The sequence below is a fragment of the Manacus candei genome, unplaced genomic scaffold, assembly GCF_025592945.1.
Source record: "Manacus candei isolate 608988 ecotype Guabito, Panama unplaced genomic scaffold, ASM2559294v1 h1tg000072l, whole genome shotgun sequence".
In the NCBI taxonomy this organism is placed as follows: Eukaryota; Metazoa; Chordata; class Aves; order Passeriformes; family Pipridae; genus Manacus; species Manacus candei.
The window spans coordinates 351994-377633 of NW_026138120.1; the positions used below are offsets into that span (position 1 = coordinate 351994).

General features: G+C 41.9%; 1 protein-coding gene across 11 annotated transcripts in view; it reads right to left on the reverse strand.

Moving 5' to 3' along the window:
• Window positions 1-25640, reverse strand: part of RARB (retinoic acid receptor beta) — a 329297-nt gene that overhangs the window by 14320 nt on the left and 289337 nt on the right. For all 11 annotated transcript variants that reach the window (XM_051808388.1, XM_051808389.1, XM_051808387.1 and 8 more), the window contains one exon: window positions 6897-7057. In XM_051808388.1, coding sequence (XP_051664348.1) covers window positions 6897-7057 — 161 coding nt within the window. The remainder of the gene's footprint in view (window positions 1-6896; window positions 7058-25640) is intronic.

Here is a 25640-nt window from a genome sequence, read left to right on the forward strand (position 1 = left end):
ATCTGACACTGTTTTGAAGTGTTACGAGGACATTCCAGTGGCATCTTTCAGAGACTGTTTCTATATATTCACCTATCTCAATCAAAAAGTTTGCTAGGATGCATAGCAAACTCATGTTAAGTTTGTGATTAAACTCACATTTTCATACATTCAGAATAACCACTTAACCCTTGAGAAAGCTGAATGTGTCAGCCAAGAACCAGCTGACTCAAAAGCTGCTGTGACCCATTTGACACTAGCCCAACAACAGCCAGTGTCATGAAGAGACCTGGTGAGTTGATCCCGATCCACCCACGATTCCCACAGAGTGACAAGGAACAGGTAACAACAGAGCTCTGAAATACCCAAAGCTCCTCTCCTCCTGCCCTTGCGTGCAGTATATTCCCATTTTGCCAGCATATGATCCGATGCTGTTTAGGATGCAGCCAGCATGATGATGTCCCTTTTCCCTATTTCATGAGCCACCAAGTTTAGTGTACATTGCCTTCAGCTTCTAGGTAATCTCCTCTTCGTTGCAAGAGGAGTTTTACCTGTAAAAATATGCTGGTAACAAATCTGAAAAAGGTGTTGAGTTGCAGCCACAGAAAACCAAAGGCAGTTTCTTCCCTTCCACCTCTTATCTGACCCTGTTGACTAACCAAGAGAGGCACCACCAAAAAAAGGCTCCCCTACTCCAAATAGGTGCTTGAGGCAGGCAAAGGAAAATCCCCTCAGACAGTGATTTTCTCCCCAGCTGCTGACAAAGCTGATGTGATCAGCTGCCTCAGTCTTAGCTGGTTGAAGTTAAAATGTTAAATTAACTTTAAAATTAAAGTTAAATGAGCAGAGTCTCAACCTAAAAGTCTAACAGACATGGCAGATTAAATAGCCATCAAAAAGCATTCAATTTACACAGATCACACTTCCTTGGAGGAAACATCTCCAGTGAACCTGCTACTATCACTGACGGGGAGGACGTCCACCTCCTTGGAAACCAGGGAAGCCATCATCTTGTCAGTTTTCTTCGGTTCACAGGAAGGACACAGGGCTGGAAGAGGTTGATGAGGGGATGTGGACTGAGCTCAGTTTGTCTGTGAAGCTCTGGATCCCCTCCTAGTGCTGCCTTCACAAGACACCACCACCTTCAGGTGCAAAGACGAAAGTCCTGATGGGCCCCCAATGCACTGCCAGCCCACCATTCCCTCTAATTTGAAACAGGGTGGAGATTCAAGCCAGTAATATTTACATCATGCCCTAATTGCAAAAAATATATGCTAATCATACTGAACAGTTCAAAGCAGAATACGTGTTCTTTCCTGCTACCCCTCTTTTTAAGGGATAATAAATTAATTTCATCACTTCTATTTGAATTTTTTTCTGGAAACATCCTCTCTTTTGTTTTGGTTTTTTTTAAATGACAGAAGGAAAAATAGAAGAAAATGTCTTTATAATGCTAAACCTAAAGAATTGCCTTCAAAATGGTCCAAAACTAATGGGTTAACAGTCATTGTAATGCCCTTTGAAACATTTCTTTTGGCTACTGGAGTATGCATCCCTCAGATTTATTTTATTTCATCCTCAAGGACCTTGGTGAAATACAGTACATTGGAGAAAAAATAAGATCAAGATGTGCAGTCATTCAGGCTGTAATTAAATTTAATAGGCAGTTTATCCAGTTCATAGAAAGATGGCATAGCAGAGAGCTACACAAAGCAGAGCCTAAAGCAGGAAATCATTTTACAATAGGGTATCCATCTGGAAAAAAAGACGTTGCATGAAACCAGCAAGTGTGAACGAAATCTTCATCAGTATCATATGAGGTTACTTTATCATGCTGCAGTGCTGGAGATGGGAAGTTTGACGTGTCTTCTATTAAGAGTAATGCACAGCCATCTTAACAAATGTAAATCTAACTCACTATTATGCAAACTGAAGAGAAGGGGCAGTTAATAAAATATAAAATATAAAATTCAAAATAACCAGATGTTTTATTATGCCGGGTCCCAGATCCCTCAGCGTTGGAGCTAATGTGGTTTACACATTATCTTTGACATGCTACAAATGCAAAGAGTTTTAACATTTTATCTGTTAACAAACATCAATGCAAGTGTCACAGAAAAAAAAAGAATTTTTAGCAACATTTCTCAATATCTAAACCCCAAAACTAACTAAAAATCAATGTAGAGGTTGAACAATAAAACACGGGGTTAAAACAATGCACAGCAGAAACTCTGATTAAATTTGCCTGAGGATCTCCTCTATCCATGCTGTGAAAAAGATGCAGATGCTATGACTTTTCCTGAATATTTTACTGAAGCGGTTTTTTGGGTGTCTTTTCCAGGAGCAGTCTCGCATGTTTTTCAGGCCTATGCACCAGTGCACATATGGTGGAACAATACTGTAATACACCCTAGTGGCATCTTTATCAGTGGAAAAGCCCAACCTTGCTATGAAATCCAATTAAACAGCCATTTTTGCCACATAAATTGATCCCATTTTTTCCATCATTTTTGTTTTTTCATTGCAGGCTGCTCTATCTCCACATTAACAATACGGGATGAGGTACTCATGGAAACATACACAGTAGCAGAATCCCTACTGTCTTTAAAATCCACTTTACAAAGGAAACAAGGCTCACAGGGGCACTCTGCCCTAATCAAGAACACTCTCGATGCCTCTTTAGTAAAAGCAGCAACGCACTCCAGCTCCAGCAAGTTCACTGAGGACCACAGCACATGTTTCTGTTCAGTCCCAGCATCAGGAGATATATCTATATATAGATATATAGGTTTAGATGTATATTCCTCTGCAATGGCACAGAACAATAGTCGTGTAACTTTCAACCCCAGCACTTACAAAGGACCAAATGCTGCCAAGACGTGAAACCTCCTCACTTCCAGCAACCCAGATGAACCCGCAGCAAGGGTCTGCAGAGCCAAAATTACTTTCTGTTTTATCCTCCCTGTATCACAAGGCTGGATGTAACACAGCTGTAGACTTACAAATAATACCAGTCTCAAGGGACAAGCACTGTAGTTACACTCAATTATACTATAAAGTATGACATCTCCAGAGAAATTACTACGGCACTCTCTCTTACCTGGATGACAGTAATAAAACAGATCTATTTATGATGGACTCTTGGAATCCGTTACATTTAAACAGCTTGCTGATTCTCACCATTGGCAGAGCTATACTTGTCACTGCCCACCAAATGCAACTGTTAAATCAAATGACCCAGGGAATTTAATATGAGTGCTATTCTCCCATTATTTTAAGTAGACTTCTATTAACTATGCAAAGTATGGTAATTATTACAGATAGGGACACTTTTTCTTTTTAAAGAGCAGATGGATATAAAAAAGCGTAATTGCAAATGCCTCTCCAAACCCATTTTTTAACAGGTAAAAATACACAGTGTGTGTGGGGGGGGGATCCCTCTGGAAAACTCAGGCTGCAGTACTCAAGAGCGAGAGGAGCCAGATACGCAAGTCAAACATCTGAATAGATTTTTTTTTTTTAATTGTATCTCTGTAAGGTCTTCTTTACTTCACACTCTTATACTTAAAATTCTTTGCTCTTTTTAGCAACAGACAAAATCTTGTTTTAAAACAGTCTCACATAGCCAAAGGCACACAGAAGCCACGCTTGCAGAACAGTTTTTTCCATCCACCATTTCTACCAGTACGCAAGTGCAAAGCTAATGAAATTCAAGGGAATACACGTTGGTTCAATACACTCACTTCTCACCCCTCGCTTAGAGAATTAAATTAAAAACTCGAAGGTTATAAAAGCAATCTGTGTGCTCCTTAGTGTGAGAGTGCCATGCTTCATGACTGACAGCCTGCAGAACTGGGCATAAAAGCAGGACTGGTGGCAACTTTCTACCTGTACTAGATTGTTACTATCAAGAAAAGCAGAGTGGTATAGGTTTCTAGCTCCCCTTGGACTCAACATTTAGAAAAAGGGCTGTGTGCTCCTTTTTATTTGACTTCTGGTCTCTATTTCAAGTGTCTCAGATTACTGCCAGAGTGTTGCTGTTTGATCAGCAGCTAGTGGTGTTGTCCAAGCACCAAAGCTGTGCTCCTCTGACCAGCACACACACCTTCCACATTCCAGATTCTCCTATATCCTCAACTGCTGCAGAAAGGCTTCTTCCCTGCTCCTGGGCTGATGGGCAGCTGGAGGTGAAGATAACCCTTAGTCCAGCCCCAGTGGTACTCTGTCCCTGCCACATCTGGGCAGAGACAGCATAAAAATGAATTAACATTGAATTCCTACCTAAAAAGCTGGAGTGGCTGCCAGAGCTTAGCTAGATGAGAGATTTAAATGCCCTGCATCTCACACAGAGATTATAAGAATGCAGTAAGAAGACAGTATCTAGCACCACCTCTACTGGTTTTGATGTAGCTTTTGAAAGAAGCTGCATCATTCTCAAAGATTCAATGTAAGCCAAAAATAACTCTTCCAGTGTAATTTTGTTATTGAAACTTGTATGGCACCAAACCATGATGAAGCTGAAGAGACTTTGGCCATGTGCAGCAGTCTACTGTTGTAGCCTTCCAACAGACCAATGCTAAAACACGAAATCTCTTTCCTTGAGCTGTCTGATCTGGCCTGAGATATGAATGACCAATATCCAGCCTCAGAGAGAGTGTGGTCAGGGCATGGCTATTTGTGCTCCATAGACAGACCAGATTCATCTGTTCGTTACTGAGATCCAGGTGCTGTCAGTAAGGGCTCTGAAATTCCAACAGAGACACAGACTCACCATGGGGGTCACAAGGAACCTAAGGATGAATGCATCAGTGGTGGGTGTGATATGCAACAAGACCTGCTCCAATTTAATCCACTTGTATCATTTCAAGAGCTAAAATATTAATGATACTTAAGCATCCAATACCTAACACAAGCACAGAGGTGCCCAGGTTTATCTTTCATCCCTCCAGGATCTTTGGCAATTACCAGTATGCAGTACCATCACATCAGCTGCAGTGCACTCTGTTCTCAGAGAGAACATATAAGCATATAACAACACGTTCCTGCTGGGAAGTACACTGATAGGTTACTCTGGGATAACCAGGCCACTTGCAGGGCAGCCTGGGAGCAATAAACTCTGGCACACGTACCAGCCTGGCTACATGTCCCAGTTGCAGACACATGATCACATCTCCTACACGGCATAAACTCACTGTCTTAGAACTGGAAAGATTTTCATACTTACTCAGAGGCACCCTTGGATTTGCTGGAGTGTGACAGCCTGTTTGGAAGATTGGGAAGATCTTCACTCCAAGACAAGGATGAAACAGCACATGCAGAGAGGAGGGGTGGAGGGCATTAAGCCAGGAATTTCTTTGAAGACATGCTGTGAGTCCCACTGTCTCCAACTTTGCCTTCAGTTATGTCACCAGCTGGCTGCTTCCAAGCTTCCAGCCTCACACGCTGCACTAGTCCCTGTGGGTCTGCCTGTGCAATATTTACCAGCACGCCTACACTGACTGCTTTGACTACATCCCACCCAAGCAGGACGAGGACCAGAGAAGCATGCAGAGGACAGGCATCTTCTCCAGTGCTAACCAGTTTACATGGGTCTCATAATTAAATGTGAAAAATGTTTGTGAAAATACTTTCAGCAACATGAAAAATACACTTTTTTTCTAACATCACACCATATGTGCTTGCTTTTCTTGCACTTAAATACAAAGTCTTATACTTAGACCTGAGAGTTTTGAGCCTGGCACTTTGTTTTGTAAATAGATGAGTATGCCACAAAACAGCATCCTGTTTGCTAAAAAAGCGAATATTGATGCCACACAGGGATTTTTCTACATCACTCTGAGAAATTTAATGTTTGTTTCAGTAGCAGAAAATTTACTCAAAGCCTCTGGGGCTTGGTTCCACAGCTTCAGCTGGGGTGGAGAGCAATGACCATGGAGGCAGGTGTCTCCTTGCCCCAGGCATGCCACTCCTGAACTCCTGCCCTTGGCAATGAGAGAACATGCTTGACTACTTCAGAACCTTCTGCACATCCCTCTGAAACAGCCAGTGCTGCTGCAACCCACAGCAAGACCAGACCCAGCAAAGTCATTCCTCCACTGGTAAGGCTCTAAACGTTACCTAGTAGTTACTTTTTAGCATCTCTTTTATTACTGCATTTACAAATTTGACACTGAATTTTCTCTGAAATCAATAATTATCACTGAACTTCCCTGTACTTAGCAACATAGATACATACAGAAAAGAAATGGTTTCCCTGACTCATCTCTGGAGATATTCCCACATTACTGACCTTCTTGATAGGGTGAGCTGATTTTTTGTTTCTAAAAGCAGCAGAAGTTTTTGCTGCTTTGTGGTATTTTGGTAGACTGAGAAAGGATGTGTAATTTTTGGGGTTGTCCTCTGCAGAGCCAGGAGTTAGACTCAATGATCCTTGTGGGTTCCTTCCAACTCAGGATATTCTTTGATTATACGAACAAACTTCAAATGAGCAATTTGGAAACTGGTTTATACTTAGACATTTCATATTTTCCTTGACCTTGGTAGCTTTGGGACTATCACCAGTGATCTAGCAGCATTTAAGAACTCCCTACACCTGCAAAGTTGTAATTGCTGACGCACAAGCAGAGATCACATCTTTGGAAGCCAACAAATTTCTAATGAACGATGGAATGTAATTGACTCATGGACTCCAAGCTCGTCATTTGGCTGGATTAATCCTTCAGTCAGTCTCTCATGATAGCACTAAGTAAAGCTTACAGTTAAGTGCAATTTCTCTTCCCCAGCATGCGTTTGCACACATACCTGTGTTTTTTCATGACTAAGGAGGTGCAAGGAGTGCATCTACTACTGCATCTATTTAGAATGCTCACATCAATTCCAGGCATATTCAGAATGTATGTGACTCAAACCATACTCACTGTAGTGTATTTTCCCAGCTGGCAGAGTGAGGGGAAGGTTTCCTGGTGAGCTTTCCGGATCTTCTCAGTGAGATCATCCAACTCTGCTGTCATTTCATAGTTTTCTGTGGACTCCTGCTTTGAAGGTTCCTTCTTCTTTTTGTTTCTATCATTTCTGACAGCTGTAGAAAAAGCAGAGATACAGATCACATGGGGTTATTCAGAATGACCCATGCTGCTTTTGCTGCCCTATTTCAAAACACTGCAAGATGCTTTTATATTAGACGTGAATTATTTTAAGTGAAGAGAAAAATGTTATATGCAGAAAGAGCAGTAATGCAAGCTTAGTTATTTAAGAATAATTTAACAATTAAATGTAACAGGTAATGATGAAACCAAACTTGCACCAGTGTTTCTTTTGGAGGCACCATCACACTCCCACAGTACCTTACTTTCAAGGAAGTCTACTGCAACTTAATATATAATGTGTCTCAGTAACTTTGCGAGGTGGGATTTTTTTTTCACTGTATCACTACAGCTGTGCATGATGAACAGTGAAGTTCTCTGTAGTGATGCATTTGGTATTTCACTGGATGTGAACAACACTAAAAAAAGACCGCAACTGTCTTTCTTCTTAAATATCTCAGTATGGAAGACAACAAACCCCCATACTAATACAAGTTCCACCAAGCAAAAGTTACTTAAAAGGAAAGTTAAATGTGAAAACAGTAAATGAAAGAAGATGAAACATGTTAAACTCAGGTTCTGAAGATCAAAGGAGAAGCACAAACACTTGAAAGAGTAAAAATGGCAGTGAAGCTATCTAAAGTTGCTTGCCATCTGCTTCTGCACTCAGATCAGCCTTCTACCTTCCCCCGGCCGTGGGGGATTACTGGAAATATGCATCGTGCAGCACTCGTGCTGTAATTGATTTCCCACATATTTGTGTTTTGTAATAAAATATGACAGCTGCTCCATCACCATGCTACTCTTTGTTCTTTTAATGAAAATAGCTTAATTTTACAAAATGTGCCCAGGAGATAAGCCTATGTCCACAGTATTGCCAGTAATTGTGAATTTTATCAAGAGACTTGTTGTTAGCTAGAGCTAACATCTTAAGTGTAACCAGATGCATAAGGCTTTACAACAAAGCCAAGCAAAATCAATCCCTCTCCCCAGAGACCCCATGTCAATATTAAACACCCTGAAGACTAAATGTTACTGGATAAATAAAACCAATCCTAACATTATTAGTGTTCAAGACCTCATGATATTTAAAACAAGGCCCTAAACTCAGAGGGTGTGGCTGGTGGGTTTTGGCACATGTGAGGATAGTCAGGGATTTTTGGATGGCCAAAGATCTGCTGATTCTTATTTGTACTGTCCTGCCCCAGAAAGTGCATCTATCTGTGCTCTAGGGAGGGAAGCACAGAGCCATCTCCATGCCAGCTCTTTTCCCCTGTGGGTTCCCCAGGCCCATCTCCACATCTTCTGTGGTTGCTTCCTACATGCAACAGAGCAAACCACAAATCATCAGAAGGAGCAGACAAAATAGTGGGCTGGGAAAGCATCAGAGTCAGGGGGATCTACAGAAATAACATACTCTATGTAATAGAAAACAAGGATTATATGTGATGAATACTTTTTCTCCTTCATGAGGCCATTAGGCACATACTCCATGCAATCTACAGCTCTGTTTTTCTCACTGAAGGTTTGACTTTGCAACTGAGAGACCTCTGACCCAGATCATTCACATATTTTAGGGATAATCTTGACTTTAACTGTGTGACAAACCTGCACTGAAGTCAGTCATGTGCTTGGCTGGATCAGGGCTTGGATGTTGAGCACCCCATTGGATTAAAGCCTAACCCTGAACACCAGGAATTTTGGTGTTCAGAGAACACAGATACAAAGGAGGCCGAACGGTGGATTGAAAAGGCACCTTCTTGTGAAAGTTCAATGCTAGCAGTGTAGTCAGGTTTAGAGGACTAGACTGGATCTCCCCTGCTTCCTTTTACAAATATTCTCCAAAAGCCAGTGCCCTGATTTGTTTGCTGGATCCCAGATTAGAGAACAAGCATGGTACTTTGCATTGTAAAAACATCCGGGACCGACAGGTACATCTCAAGTGCTGCAAACTGCCACTGCACTTCAGAAGCAAATCCTAATCACTGCTGTACTTGGGAGATAAAAGAGCTCCTTGGAAAATTCTGTAAACTCCTACACAACTGCAAAGAGCAATAAGCCTTCGTCATAAAGCCCCATTTACTTATAGCTCTACAAGCTGATTGACGAATTTGCCAAACAGGTGGCCCCAGCAGCTACTTCCCTCAACAGCTTTGAACTCCTCGTGGAAGATCAACGCATTATTTAGGCCAGGCTTCGAAGCAGGTACCAAGAGCTCCCACAGACTAGGAGATAACTCTGGCAAGAACCATGCCATGCTCCTGTGCTACCCTAGCACTGCTCCCTCTGTACCTGTAGCTGTACCTGAAGTCCCGTCCCCTCCAAAGGCCAACAGAGGGGAACTCTACTGGTCAACCCTCATCAGCAAATTGGCCCAGCTCCATCCTCTTTCTTTTTGGATGCAAATCATTAAAGGGTAGGAAGGGGAGAAGTAACACATCCTGAACACTAAGAACAGGTTTTGTTCATCATTAACTTTCTCATACGATTCTGATAGCTTTTAACAATAATAATAATTATAAACTCTGAATAACATTTATCTTCTTGCTTTATTCACTAAGACTGCATTAGACGTAGTAGTGTTTCTATATTCCCTGTAAGAAAATGTAATAAAGTGCACCCAGGCTCCAAAAATATAAAGAATTTTGATAACACTGAACTATTAAGCAGATTTAGCTACAAGTACAATTCAACTCAGAAAAAGATTAGGACAACACTATGTTTAAAAGAGTTAAATAAAACCACATAAACACACACACACACATTTACTCTGTAAATTTAAAAACCATCACTGCTCTGGGAACAGGAACTGTCACACTGCATGTGGGAAGGATTTTGGATTACAGCTTATGCTTATGTTACATAAGTCACACCTTTTTGTATCTTGATCTTTACATGCATATGATCACATCAATCCCTGATGAAATTCCACTGCCTTTTAATGATGATACGCCAGTGATGAATCTGTGTCACAGTTAATGCTACCGTAGAAAACTCAGGTTATGAATTTCATTACTTGTGCACTAAATTCTGACTTGATGGCTGCATTATTTAGGAGCCCCCAACAGGGGACAGTATGTAAGCTCTCTTGCCCTGACAGAAATTCTGGAAGTTAAAAAACCTTACACAAACAAATAAAGTGGTGGTTTGGGGAAAGAGAATGAAAAAAGATGTATCTTGATACGTGAGGAAGCCAGGTCTCAACACTGCTTGGACGGCTGAGCAACACATACCCACACCTGAGCACGTCTCCTCCGATCCATCTTCCTGTGACAGCTTCCCTGTCCCCTCAACACACATGCTAGGACTTGCACTTCCACACCCAGAAACCTCCAGGCAGCAGCAGCAGGGTTCGCAGGCTGGAGAAGGCACTTTTGGCTGCCTTAGGTTTAAGGACCAGCCTCTGCCTTCAAACGTCCAACCCCCTAACCTGATCGTAGAGAGGCAGAACATCATCTCTTGTCCCATTCAATCTGTTCTCCTCAGCCCAGGTTTGCCACGTTTTCCTTAGCCTCAGATACACCTTCCCTCTTCTGCTTGAAGTGATGGGCTTCAAAACAAAAGTTGCAGGAAGGATGCACCTGTTTTTCAAGGAAAGCAGGGTCTGCTGTAGATGAAACTAAGTATAGGAAAGACATAAATGTCTTCCCTCTGAGGACCCTGGTGCTCTCATTTAGTAACCACGTAGCAATTCTCCTGCTTGAGCAGGATCATTTCAAGCATGTCATAATGCAGGGAATCGGCCAGTCTTAAATGCAAGCCCCTCAGGTCCACCAAACTTAGCTACTGTTTGGCCTAAGAAGGTCTGGGGTCCAGCTCAAGAGGCTTAGACAGTTTCTAAATAATCAAGTAAAATCATGGAACAGCCAGTGTTTTTACATTCCTTTCTCAAAGGTGGCACAAACATTTCCAAGGGAGAAGAACCTGCTGCTTGCAATGCAATTTTTCCAATTACTTGCATACCCTGTGTTTCCCAAGATGCCCAGAAGATAGACAGACAGAACCTTTCATATATTATAATGATTAATCAGCTATAAATTCATGACTTGAAATGCTATCACTGCAGTTTTGCCTCTCTGAGATCTCCGTGACCTTTGAAGAGCTCTGTGTACTAGTTAACTGGTTTTGTTCCTGTAGCAACAACTACTAGTGCTTCCAGTTAGTTCACATTCCTGTAAAACCACACTTCTCTTGTCCCCAAATATTTTGGAAGTTACTTGTTAAGCTAACAAACCTCAAAAGCACCACAAAGCACACAGAGCAAGTCAGTAATTGCACAGCGCTGGGCGCAAGGTAGGTTTGCAGAAAGACTCCTTTTGTTTGCAAACCCCCATGAGAAGAGAAATGGGAGGTGAACTGAGGCAGGAACGCTGCAGACCTGCCAGTTCTCCCTTCTGGGCAGAGGCTTGCTGTCCCGCCTGCCCTCCTGCCCCCTGGGAAGCCCGTCTGTCCCTTACCGAACACCAGGCAGCCTTGGCAGGCAAACGGTGCCACACGTGGCAGTGGGGCCAAAGCTCAGCACTGCTGCTGGGGATTCCAGGAGCACCAAGCTGTTTGCTAAGGTGGAAACCCACAAGCCTTGCAAGGCTCCTTCACACTCTGGCTTCTCCAATTCCAGAAGTAGCTGCTAAAAAATTTCTAGTTCTGCACAAGTTAGCAGCTGTGGACAATTTCAGTCAAATATGCATAACGCTTACCTATCGCCAATGCCAAGTTTGCTCCATCAGGATCAATGCCCCACATACACCGTGCATTACTCTTCAATAAACTGCGCTAGCAGTATTGAATGGCAGTCCATAAGGATATCTTTCCCAACAGTTACCTTGGAAAACCTCAAAACAAGGGAGACTTAGCAATCCTGATACTGCTCTGCTGCTGAACGAGGCTCTCTGACCCCATGGTCAAAGCCAGTACACAGCTGGGCATCCCAGGCAGCTCCCAAGCCCAGGAGTTGATGGAAGCAGGCATAGAAATGGGAAAATTTGAGGAGGTTGATTTTCCCGTCTACAGTGTAAGTAAAGGAACAAAATAACCACCTTGAAAGCCACACAAGAATGCTTGACAAACCGACAGCCATCAAATCACAACACTGAGACTCCCGTCTACACGTTAACAGCAGTGCAATCTCAAGCCAAACATATTAAAATATGCAGAACACCAGGTAGTTATAAATAGACTGATTTTCCTATGTCGTGATTTCCAGATGAAATAATGTTTTCTTTTAAGCAAAACAGCTCAGTATTAAAAAAAACCCAGGAAACTATTTTAAAACAAATTCCCATGCTAAAACTGGGCTTTCACATGTGGAGAACGATCGAAGGCAAAGCACATTTCAAACGCAAACCTCTCATTTCTAATGGACAAAGCCAACAGCAAGTACACAGTTGCACAAGGGGCTTACAAACCCAAAACACATTGAAACCTGCATATTTTGTAGCTGATTTAGAGAAATCAACCATGTCAGCTGTTGGGTAACATTTGCCACGAGAAAACATCTCAGATTAAGTGAGATACTTATCTCTCTACAGACACATATCAAAATTAACAGGGAGCACAGAGAAACAATCATGGAAGACATTTCATAAGCACCTGGCACGCTATCATTTTTCCCCAGGCACAGAGCGAGCACATATATTACAGAATTCAAGCCCCCCCCGGGTTTCCTATTGAGAAATAACATTCAGCAATGGCAAACCCGCCCTGGCCCATGAGCCAGGAACCTCAGTTCAACCACAGGGGAACACACCACAAATCCAGAGGACATCGTCCTGTCAGCTGCCTTCACGTACACTGGCCCTTCCAGCCACCGGTGGTATTTTTTTTTTTTTGAAGAAGGTGAATCTGAACTCTGCCTTGCAGCTTTGTATTATTCATTACATAATTGCTATGTTTTATTAGAAATATGATCTATTATAACCTTGAATACGGTAACTTAAATGACATTGAAAATTAGATTATTCTGATTATTAGAGAAGTGAGAAAGGTACTAAACATTTGTAAGGCTGATAATCAATCAGTGTACCCATCTGAGTGCAATAAAAATCAATCAGGAGCTACTGTGTTTAAATCTAATTTTTTAAGCATGACATTTTCTTCTGAGTTTCTTTTTTAAATGTCACCCTCTTCTACAACAGTGATTGATTCTATCCCCAGGGACAGTTAACTCCAACTGTTTTATTCATTGCACTGAGCTCTTGGATCCACAGTCTTTTCTAAATATCAAATTAATGACAACAATAATATTTTCATCAAAATGTGAAATTCAGAAATAGGCGTTCATGGAATCAAAGCAGCAAGAAGCATGGCAGTGTATTTAAATTGCTTCAAATACCAGGGACCTTTTAACTACCAAGCAGTGTACTTTAACACAGAAAATGGCAGAATTCTGTGTCCCTCCAGTTCTCTTCTTTCCCCCCATAAAAGAGAAGGCCAAGAATTTGCTTGTTTAAAACATAATTCATTTAGAAATGTTTCAGAAGTGAACAATGAATCACTGGCTATAGGGAGGCTGTGAGTAATTACCTATGCCTTCAAAATAACCTTATTAGGCTATTGTAAGTATAGGGGAGACCTTTGATACCTATAGCCTGAGGGCCTCTATTTTTCCATTCATGCACAGGGGATTTATATGGTTATATCCTATTATAACTGACGAAAGCAACACATCTCCCATTTATGTATGAGGATAACTGCGGGGTTAATATATCAAGAACTGAGTTATAAGAACGGGTTTCATTATATGAATGAATGATACAAATGGATGCTCTACAGCTTTATTTAACTGGCCTGAAACTTGATCTGTGGTTTCAAGGATTCCCATCAGACTGAAAATTTTATTTTTGACATGAAATTTGGCACCTGCTATTGTCACATTCCTGAAATATTAGTAAAGGGAATGAGCAAAAAAAGGAGTTTCTAGCCCCTTGAAGAAAAATAATACCAACTGAAATCAGACTTAGGACCAAAACTGGAAAGCTAATGCACAACAACAGGCTGAGAAAAATACCCCTTGAAAATAGCTGAAAGGTATGCCTTTGGTATTCTTTTATCTATTTATTTTAAATTATTAATTATATTGTTTCACTTTTTTTTTTTTTATTATTAAGACATCCAGAAGCCAAAAAGAGCAGCTAGCATACTTGAGATATCTAGAGTTGCCGATCCAAGACCCAAAAACACTGCTAAAGGAAAACAAATGTTTCTACCGGCAGATTTAGCTTCAATGTTGCAGGACAGGACAAAAAAAACCCCCAAACACCGAAAGCCCTTAACCTCTTTCCAAGTGTATAAATATACCACTAATGCCGACCTTTATATTGACTATAGTATTTCAGGACTGGTTCAAGTTCTGAAGAATATGCCAAACACAGTAATAACTGCCCAAAGAATAAAAATCAGGACTGCAGAAATACAAATGGAAACCTCCCCAAACAGGTTCTAAGAACAAATGAGAAATGAAGAAGTTGCAAAAACAGAAATATAGCAAACAAGTGGCACAAAACCAGAAGAAAATGTGTTTTGCAGTATGTAAGTGTGGGCAGGCAGAGGGGAAAGCACAAGGAGCAGCTGAGTCAGAGCCAGGATGTATAGGGCACAGCATCTATACCATGAAATGAAATGAAAGCAGACTCCTTGGTATCCCTTACCATCTCTCTACATACTGCAACCAAAGTAGGTGGAGAGATGCGATTATACCTTTAACGATAAACTGTTTAAATAGCATTTGCCCTGTGATTTCCATTTTCAAAGTGCTTTAATATCATCAACTAATTGGGAGCATGAAACAGGATAATCCACACACTCTTAGCAGCTGATGGTCTTAGCTATTGAAGGTTGTTAGCATTAACAATTGCAGGCAGAATAAATAACTAATATTCCCATGAAGACCCACCAACATATCTGCAATGGAAACAGCCTAGCCATACTCATTGACTCAGATAAAATTTACTCACTGATAGATTTCTATCTGTATTTCACATAAGCAACACCTCAAGTTACTTAATATAGTCAGAAATTCCCATATGCAAGATGGAGCATCTCCACAGGTAGGTCTTGCAATGTCCCTGTGCATCTTGTGCTGCTGTTGAATTAACCTACTCATCTGTCATTCCCTCCTAGTTCCTGTCCTGCCCCATCTCTCTCAGTATTCTGCATGAAATCAGTCACTTCCTTATTCTCAACAAAAAACCTGCAATTTTTAGTAAGATCTACCATGCCACTTGCAACAGATTTGCAGAGTAATAGCATCCTCCCCTTCCCTACTCAGTGCTGGAATGGGAAGGAGCTTTGGGAATCAATCACTCCATCTAGGGAGGTTTCCCAAACTTACAGGGCTTCTGTGGGTAACCCACCATGAAATGCCAGCCTGCAGCAGAATCCCCATGAAACTCAAACCCTCAGGGAAACAAAGCATTGTGCTTACTATCTACTGTTTTGGCCGCCAAGATCCAAGTGGATTTACTAGTAACTTCTGTGGCAGTCTAGATAAAATTCTGCATGCAGCTGGTTAAAGAGAAATACTCCGGGGAACCAGAGGACAGCTTTTCTGGAATTGCAGTGTCTTAACACGTTAGCTAAAAATATACAAGACCATAAGTGCAATGTGATTATTCTTTCTCTTCCTTACAGCTGAAGCGACCAAATGTATACACAGCAGCTGAAAAACATTTCTAAATACTCAGCCTGAAAATAAATTTCTATTAAGCCATAGTGAGTTTCTTTTACCACAGGCCAGGTAAAGAAAAAAATCCCTAAATTTCAAACTCTGAACTTTCAGTCAGAAATCACTAAGAGGCCATTAAATCTGTCTCATCTGATTTCAGCTGTTCAAGTGCCCTTTCGAGCTACCTTCTCAAAGCAACTGCCCTTTTGAGCTACAATCTTGAAGCCTGGTATACTAATTCTTTATGGATAACTGATTACAGGTAAAAATATCCTGAACCTGACCTTTCTCTCCAGGTCACCAAAAGGTAAATCAGTCTACTCATCTACACATATTACATGAATTTCTCTTAGGAGACAGTTATGGTAGTACAATGCCTCACAACTGGGAGATGCTGGGGTTATCCAAAGTCCTCAATTCAATTTGTTGGGCATTATCCAGGACCACTGATGGCCAGAGAAGTGCATGGCTGCAAGCTAAGACCAGACACTGCACCCTATTCCTGCCCACTGCCTGGCCCGACTGCAGCACTTTACACTTCAACCTGCTGCAGCTATTTTATTTCTCCTCCTAACACACACAGAAGAAAAGAACATGACTTGTGTTTTACTTAACTGGAAAGCTACCCACCATGACAAATTGCAAGCTCTTTCCTGACAACACCATTAACAGACTCCTTCAACTAAACAGCTTTCCATAATAAGTGCATTCATTCAACATAATGACTGAGTCTCAGCTACAGGACAAATTCCGATCACGTATGATAAAACTGACTTTATGGGACAGCAAATGGAAAGGCTACAAAAAAAAAAAAAAAGGAGGTGAGCTGGAAGACCCCTTCCCTTTGCTTGCACATGGACATTTAGGACCCAGGGCAATGGCTCCGCAGAAGGAAGAGCAGAAGTTCAGTAACAATACCAAGACAGCGTGTCACTGCATTTCTCCATTTTATTATGGGTGGTTTCATGCAGTGAACATAGTCTAGCTTTCCCCAAAGAGGATTCACTCCTACATTACTTACCAGAATTAAAAATAACAGCCCCAACTTATCCCCACTGCTGTTTTTGTCTTGTAGTGGTGCTACTCCACCGATCGCAGCGGAGTCCTATTAGTGCAGAACTACAGTAGCGTAGTGGGAGATCAGGTCTAATATCGGTATCTGCAGATGGATAACACCGCATTCATACCTAAGTTTCATTTCTTTGTTTTGCCCCCAAGGCTAAATTTCACATTTGTACCTCCTGGTGCCTTGTGCAATTGTGTAAAGGTGCATCTAGCGAGAGAGCTGCCAACTGACAACACGTCTGAAGAGGCTTGCGTGCGCGGTGTACTTCATCAAGCACAAAGAACACATTGCCTCCCGCAACCGTAAATTGAGCTCATGAAGGCGGAGGAACAGTTGTTCCCGGCATGTTTTAAGAAAGGGAGCTGCAGTCTTGAATCGCGGCGTTAGCCTGCACTACAGCTTGCAGCCCTGGCCTCCCACTAGGCCAGGGATAATAAAAGCAAAGAAATAGCTCAGCTACTATTTACCTATTCCTCTGAAGCAAATGTGCAAAACACGCCATTATGAACTCACACACATTCCTTCCTAAGGGCAAAGGCTTGCTGATACTCCTACTAATAAAACAAAATAAAACAGAATTGAGATTGGGAGGTTATTTCCATCTCTCAAGGTGCCAGGATTGGCCCCCAAAGTGGAGGGCAAGGGGGACAGAGTGTGAGCCCCACAACCACACTCAACCTCCCTGCTTGGGCTTCCCTCCTGACTGCCTGAAGCTGCTGCCGAATGACCTGCTCCACCATGAGAGGCAGCCCAGCAGCAAGAGAAGGGAAGAACTGTACCACTTAATCAGGTGGACCTAAAAGCACTGCAAGATCAGCCAAAAAAAAATTGCCTGTTTAAGTCTCACACTGAGGCATAGTCAACACAGCTGGTGGGCCAGCACCGGCCAGGGGCCTTGGACTGCAGGTGGGTTGGATTTTTTAAAGAACAGTCCCTGTTTTTTAAACTGTTTTGCCATATTACTACAAGAAAAACTTAATCAAACGGGAAAATAGCATGCTCAAACAACACTACTGCATCTCACGGCATTTTAGCACGTTGTTTACATCCTCTCCCTTCCCAAAAGCTGAGCAACTGGAATAAACAATTTGCAGATTTGTTGTTAGGGTGGAGTACTTTTTTTTAGGATTACATCGTCCTTTTTTCACAAACTGGAACTTAAGGAGAAAGCAAGGAGTGACGTCAGGGGACTTCTTTTTCTTTCCATCTCAGGATTTCAGGAAAGCCGCACAGAGACAGCCAGCAGGCTCAGGGACCATCAGGCTGGCAACATCACTGGATTCCCATAAAAGCCCTGCTGAAGCTGGCTGCTGCCACAGGTAAACAAGTTTATTCACTTTCAGCTTTAGCGTCTCACTGCCCACCCTGAAGCACTACACCCACGAGCTGAGGCACTTGAAAGGCCTTTCCCTCCCAGGTTTTTCTTCGGATCCCTTTCTGCCACGCATGGCATTACTCGGCACTGAGCCCCAGCCAGGCTCAACCTGCAGCAGCTGACACCCCAGCTCACGGCCAGGATCTCTGTGCCTGGGACAGCAGCCGGTTTTGCTCTTCGAAGCAAATGGTGACTGGGAGACAAAGGCTGCTGTTTGTACCTTTAATAAACATTGCTCCATCCATAACTCACATGCAGAAATACTGCTCCTCATCCATTAATGCAGGCTCTCCAGACATCTGTACTCCTGCTTTATGTAGAGGCAAAAGCATCACAGCATTACGGGGTCGAATTCCCCTAACACACCTGCAGCAACCTCAGCTGTTTCAGCACTCACGTTATGACATGAATCACTCCACAAGCCTGCACCTAATTATCAGACTGTCTATTTTGATATATCTTATCTTTTATGTACAATGCCAAAGAAGTTCTTCTAAAATACATTCCAACTATTCTTTTATTTAAGAAAAAAAAATTGCTTTCTTGTCTGGGACTGTAATTCTAAAATAGTAGGAGTAAGCGGACCAGATTATTTTAAAAAGAAGGCATGCTAGTAACTACAGGACTGGCTTAAAGAGCTTAATTCTGTCAGACAGGGTCAAGCAGCATCAAATCCTGATTTCTCCGTAAGATCTTTTAAATATCCCCAGTAAAGCCAGCACATAACCTTTTTACATTAAGCACTTTCACAGTACACCAGATCAGCCTGATGTAGTGATCATACAAGGAGCAAAGCAGACAGACACTTTTTTCCAGGAAACAGCAAGATACTAAAAAAAGCAGCCTTTTTATTGTTGATTTGAAATCAAAGTGATTACTGAGGGCTCTCCAACTTCCAGGGCAAGACTTAGTCCACACAAGGGAGTTCATTTTGAGAAGCCAAACAGGCAGCAGGTCAACACAGAGTTAACTCAATAAAATAATAATTTCTACTTGGATAAACTGACCTAGTTTTCCCAGACTTCTCCATGAAAACAAAGGATGCAACTTGGACATGAGATGACATCTGAAAGGGAAGCCAAGGGCTGGGCAAGGAGACTGAATTCAACACAGAGCTGGTCGTTAACTAAATGAGGGTGGTGGTCCCAAGTCGGCATTAGAAATTACTACCGAGTACAGGATTAACTGGCATTACTAGTGGTTCCTACTCCCATCTTATCTCATTCGTGCCAATGACAAATCTTTCATGTCCTTCAACAGTGTGGGTTTGGGCCCTGAACTCATCATACACAGGTTGGATGCCTCCTTGCAGCTAGGATGGTCTTCTCCAAGACTGGTAAGTGCAAGATGCAAGACACACTAACAGAAGGGTTTCTACAAGGTCCTCAGAATATTATTCCAGAGCTACAACTGTCATGGGATGCACTGGCTGAAAACTCAGATTTCCAAAAGCAGAGGTTTATTCAGTTCCTGAAAGAGCTGCCGAACATCCACCAGCCCAGCCAGCTGCAGGACTGCCCCAGAGCCCCAGGCTGCGTGGCAGACACAGCACAGGCAAGTCCCCCAGGGCCTGGGATGCACATCGTGGAGGACAGGAACAGACAAGGCTCCTTCCCGGCCCCCCTCATAACTCATCCTGAGATTTTGCAAAACACAACAGTGCGGACAACTCAGCATTTTGGGATTCAACCCAGTGTTATTTTTCTGCAGAGCCTTGTTGTGCTGGAACACCTCCAACCAGCTCAAGTTAAACAATTTGCCCAGAGAAAATGTTCAATGAAGGGGAAACATAAAAGTATGTACAGAAAGAGGCCTGAGTCCCCCTCTTTTCTAATCCATCACACAGCATTAGAGATTAAATACTCATTAAAAATATATATAATAAACTGTTAAGACAGGATATCCAGTGATTCCTCTTAATTGCCTCGCTTTTCCCACACCTCAGTTTCTAGGGAATATTTTTAAATATTCCTGCTCCGTTAGTGCAAGGCCCCTTTACCATGGGGTTACCTCACCATTTCATCCCCTCAGCAAGAAAGAAGACCCCAAAAGTCATGGGATTTAATACTGCATACCCTGTAAGAGGTAGCTGATATGTCTGTACAATTTTATGTATTTTCATGGCTTACAGTGCTTTAATTCTAGTAGGAAAAATGTTCCTAATAAACATGTGAAGTAGCTATAACTGACTTAGAAAACAAGAGGAAAAGTTGCCAAGAAAAAACTTTGACTCTCTTTAGGACAGGCAGAATTTAAGCCTTCTGCAGAATTAAAGGAATAAAATATTTATGCTTATTCTCCTCTGTCCCTGTGTACTTTTTCCTGTGTTATGAGAGAGGTTTGAACATAAAGGGGCTTCTTTTTCTTAATAACAGCTATCCTCTTGCTTTTACTTTTTATCTTTTTTATTATTATTATTTGCACTCCTTTTCAATTTAAAATTGTGTTCTGGATGTTCTGACTTAATAGCACTGTTCACCTGAAGAGGCATCCAAAGAGGGGGAAAAAAAAGAAAAAATATGCATTGAGCTTCTCTTCCAAATTACCAAAAGGGGAAAATCAAACATCCTTCCCGTAAAAAAGCGCTGTCAAAAGACTCTTATGAACTAGCACTTGTCTACATCACTTGTTCCAGGGATCTGGATCATACAAGTTTGATCCCTGAGCTACTCAAAGGGATAACCAGATTGTGTGGCACAGTACACTAACTATGAGACCAAATACACACCAGCTTAGGACTTCCACACCTGCAAGAGACATCTAACCTGAAACACAAGAGCCCTACCCTGCTCCCTGCCCAACAGAGAGCAACAAAAGCTCCCCTAATCTGATGCTTCATCTTCCAGCATCAATAGCTTTTCTGGATCAGGAAAAAACACACCTTTATGAAATTTCAGATGTGACGCTTTTTTGAGCGGCTTTTCCCATTGTGTCTCCACTAGAAGCAAAACAAACCATGTCATGGGTCACCTAGAAGAAGTGTCATGGCAAGAAAAACAGGGGAAAGACAGTTCTTGTGTGTAAGAAGCAGCTCACACAGCTACGGTGCAGTGAGGGATGCTGAACACGCAAGGTGCAGCAGTTCAGCACATGAGGATGTTCAGTTACTGCTGATTTGTCTTCCTGGGCTGATGCCTCCTCTACTGATGTCTCTGGGTTACCAAATGGCTAAAACCCGTGCAATGCCAATATCAGCCTTTTTTTGAGATATAGAAAAAAGTCTCATGCATTAACCAATATAAACATCTTACACTTAATTTTTAAAACCCTAAAAAATAAAAACTCAATCTTTGCTACTGGAACATCCTCTAAAACTAAACAATATATAAAAGTATTATGCTTTGTAAGAGAACACGTAACTTTGAAATATAATTTTGATTTTAAAATATAATACTACTCCCCGTAAAGTCCAGCAATTCCTAACAATTCCCATTTTTTCTACCTTTCTTGCATTCTGTTACTATTTCCATAACACAAACCGTAATCAGGTAGTTGGGAGTTAAAATAAAAACATGGAGACATGAGAAGAAGCAAAGGATTTGCAGCAGCACCCACTGCACCAGGGCTGACTGACAGCAGAAAATCTGTTAATGATGGAAATAGGAGGAGACAGAGCAGGTGAAAACAGTGTCTCTGGATCGACCGCTGTGTCAAGTAGTGATGTCCTCTACCGCTCCTTCAACCGCGCAGTGATGTCTTCACCAAAACTACCTGCCACAGGAATAAAGCCCACGCTTCTGCCAGAGACCTGGCACCCCAGCCATTGGACAAACTGCAAGTGTGCCCGCTGCTGAAGGAGAGAGTGAGGTGATGTCTGCAGCATTTCTGAAATGCTTTCCCTTATCATCCAGTGTTATTCAACTGAGTATCTCTGTTTGTGATGTCTTAATCCATCCTCAGTGCTAAGTTTTCCTATCTAATTTAAGGGGTTTTTTTCAGGCTCTCAAGTTCTACCGTTAAGAGTTTCCCAAGTTTAAATACACCAAGTTCTGCCTCCAAGAAAATATTTATGGTGGAGCATCGACCTACTTAACACAGGAAAAAACAATCCAAAGCGCAAAATGCACACCACTCACTGCCAGTAATCCTTCTTCCCACAAGTTTAAAGACAAGAAATGTTTAAAAATATAATGCATTGAAAATGATACATTTGTAATACGCTTTGTTAGTCTGTCATTTTAAATGGTTTATAAAGTCCTCCCTCAGAGGATTGGACTTAAATCATTCATTAACTTGAAGCTGATTGCTCTGTCCTGGAAAGGGGGAAGAACATGGATTTCTCAGATGTAACCCAATTTCCTACCAGAAACAAAAACAACCTGATGAAATTCAGTTACCAAAACGATCTATCATACCCCAAGCAGAAGCATAAATAAATTAAATTGCCAAAAGAGCTCCTTCAGCAAAGTCTAACTTTATTGGGAGTTTTAAAATTAACATTTCACTTGCTTCAAAGTTTGAAAAAAGAAAGAGAGAAAGAAAGAAAAGTAGGTCAGCATGTTTCCCCAGCATGTCTTCCTGACTCCATTAAAACTGTCTGTCAGATGACTAACCATGCCTGTAATCCAACTAAAAGCATGTTTGCTTTCTGTTGCACTTTTTGCCAGGGGAAAGGAAGAATTCCACTTAGTTTTAACGCTGAAATTCAGGTAAACCTCTCCAAAGTCAGACAATTTCCTCACATTTACTTACCAAATCTGTTTATATCAACAACAAGTAACTGGTTATGGATGCACAGCACTGAGAAATGATCCCACAGCTCATTAAATGCCGATCAGCCACAGGCACAGCCTGTAGGGCTTTAAGCTACAACTTGTAGAAGTCAAGTTTCAGAACTGTTGTCTGACTGACAGACTTTGCATGAGACCTAGATTTAAACATTTAAGAGCTTTCAAAAACATGCAAGTATGCAAACAAATACTAGAGTAAAGTAAGACTGGGCAAAACCATTCCTGTTCATCTTGGACCCAAGGAAATTAGAAATCCCAATGCCTTATGATCTTTCCTTTCCCTTTTATAGAATTACCAGCTGAGTGTTATTTAAGTTAGGATTAAAAAAAGTGTTATTTCTTCTGCTTGTACACCATCTACTTTAAAAAATCCTTTACACTTTCCACATGAGCGCTGAAGAACTGGAGATTAACTGTTCCAATGTATTTTAAAATGAGCATGTGATTCAAAGTCAAACTAAAAACAAATCAAGGCTATTTTTAGAGCACAGTCCTAGGGCCAGCATCCCAGCAGGAGGAGCTGCAACGTGTCAGCCGGCTTATCTCAGGCACAGCAATGGAAAACTCCCTCTGCTATAACAATTCATAGAGCGGATGAAAGCAAGTCCTAAGAACCTGACAGCAGCAGAGGGAAATCCACAGCCTCATCTACTTATGTAGAGATCTTCCAAACTGTCTTTGAGATCTTACTGATTTCTGAGCTTCTGCTTTCTATCTTCCACACCATCAGCACAGGAGCTGCTCTCCGCAGAGAGGCCAGCATGAGCTTTGTTTCTTTGCCTGCTGCAGAGGCACCTACCCTATGCAAGACCATCTCCAGCAAAGTGATCACTAGGAAAACAAAGAAGCAAGTTTGCAGATATAAACCATCAGGAAGATGTATGCATTCTCACATATGTTTCTTCTAAAGGGAAGGACCAAATATGTATCTCCTCTGATATGAGTCCTTCATATCAGGGTTGCTGCAGTTCAGACTTCCCAGAACTCTTGGGAACAATTTACTGCATTTCTCATGAACCTTGGCTACTGTAGATAACATTTTCAGGTTGGCCTGACAACCAAATAAGCCATGTTTAGCTTCAAGGCCCAGGACACTGGCAATTTGCTTGTTCCCAGACTGATATTTATCTCATCGACATTTCTCCATCCTTTGGATTCAATATCCCGAAATAAGAAAAAAAAAAAGGCATTCACAGGGAGCAAAAAAGATGGCAGAGAAACCACAAGGTGCCAGTAGAGAAAGCACAAGCCACATGGCGCAATGGCAATTAGGAGAAAGAGATGTATCAAAGATGCCCTGCATCCCTAACAAGAAGATGATCCGAATGAGGAATACGAAGCAGTGAACTGAGCGCATAAAGGAAGAATGGGAGCTCTGAAACAAAGCCTTTGAGGTCATGGGATTGGGGTCTCAGCAGTTATGTCTGCATGACCAAGCAAATGTGGCCTCAGCATCGTGCTTAGGAGTGCAGGGATTGGGTAGGGACTGGCTACCTCCAGATTTCCCATCTGCTCTTACAGCAGCATTGCCCAGCACAGCACAGGGCAGAAAGGCTAACCCAGGGTTTTCCTTGCCATGAAAGCCGTTGGAATACTAAACTCAAGAACAGGCAAAGGCTACCTGCAATGGCAACACAAATGCATAGAGCCAGTGTCTCCACATGTACAATCTGGAATAATGCTATAAACCAAAGTGGGAAACAAGAAATAACAGAAAAAGGTCATGGAAAGAACCAGGTCCATGTTGAGAAGTGGTTTTGTAAGAGATATCTGCCTAAAATGCCTTTTACTTGGAAACTGACAGAAGAAAGCACGTGATGATCCCTAAAACACCCTAAAGGTGTGAAAAATTAAAATTAGACCTGTCTCAGTGCCAACTGTCCTCAAGGAAGAGCTGGATCTCCAGAGAAAGTGGCACATGGTAGGACCGCCACAGAAACCTGAGCTGCAAGCACCAACGGACAGGCCTTAGCCACACCATGGGCTCTGACAACATGTGCTCCCTTAAAACAAGGAAGAGTTCAATAAGGTCTGAGGCCTTTGCTAGAGCACTGAACAGTAGCACACACTTCTCCAGAGTGTGCTGCAGGTATAACCAGAAATCAGACTGTATGCACATTACACTTTTTGCTGGCTCCAGTTATCTCCGTGTTTCACCTACAACCTACAAAGAAAAGTTACTTGCACAAGGACTCTGTGTTGTTCAGCTGAATTTCTTCCACAGGACAAGACTAAAAGCCATTCAGAAAATCCTTTCTTATAGCACTTCTCTTTCAGAGCACGGTCAGGTACTGCAGTACAAATGATTAGCATAATAACTTTAGAAGTGTCACAAATTTAATAAAACACCTTGTTAAGCAAAAACGTAAGAAAGGCACACATTTACAGACACTGAGGACTAGGATTGATGGATGCAGACAAAGGCTGCAGAGAGCACACGAGCCCTGGTAACTTCTGCCAGGATCCGTGTTGTCATAGAGACAGCAGAGAGCGTTGAAAAGTTCACCACGGTAGCTATACCTTAGTGGATAAGTCTTAATGTAACTTCCAGCTGAGGACATGTAATCAATCTCTGTATGAGCTTATTGAAGGAATTCCCTTTATGCTTACTCAGTCCTCAAGAGCCCAGAATGAGGGAAAAGGTTTTAAAATATATATTTTACTACTTTTAAAGACAGGTCAAGCCTTAGTGCTTCCTTTGGACTGGGGGAGTAGGGGTGGTGGCAGCACAAAGATAACTGTCTCT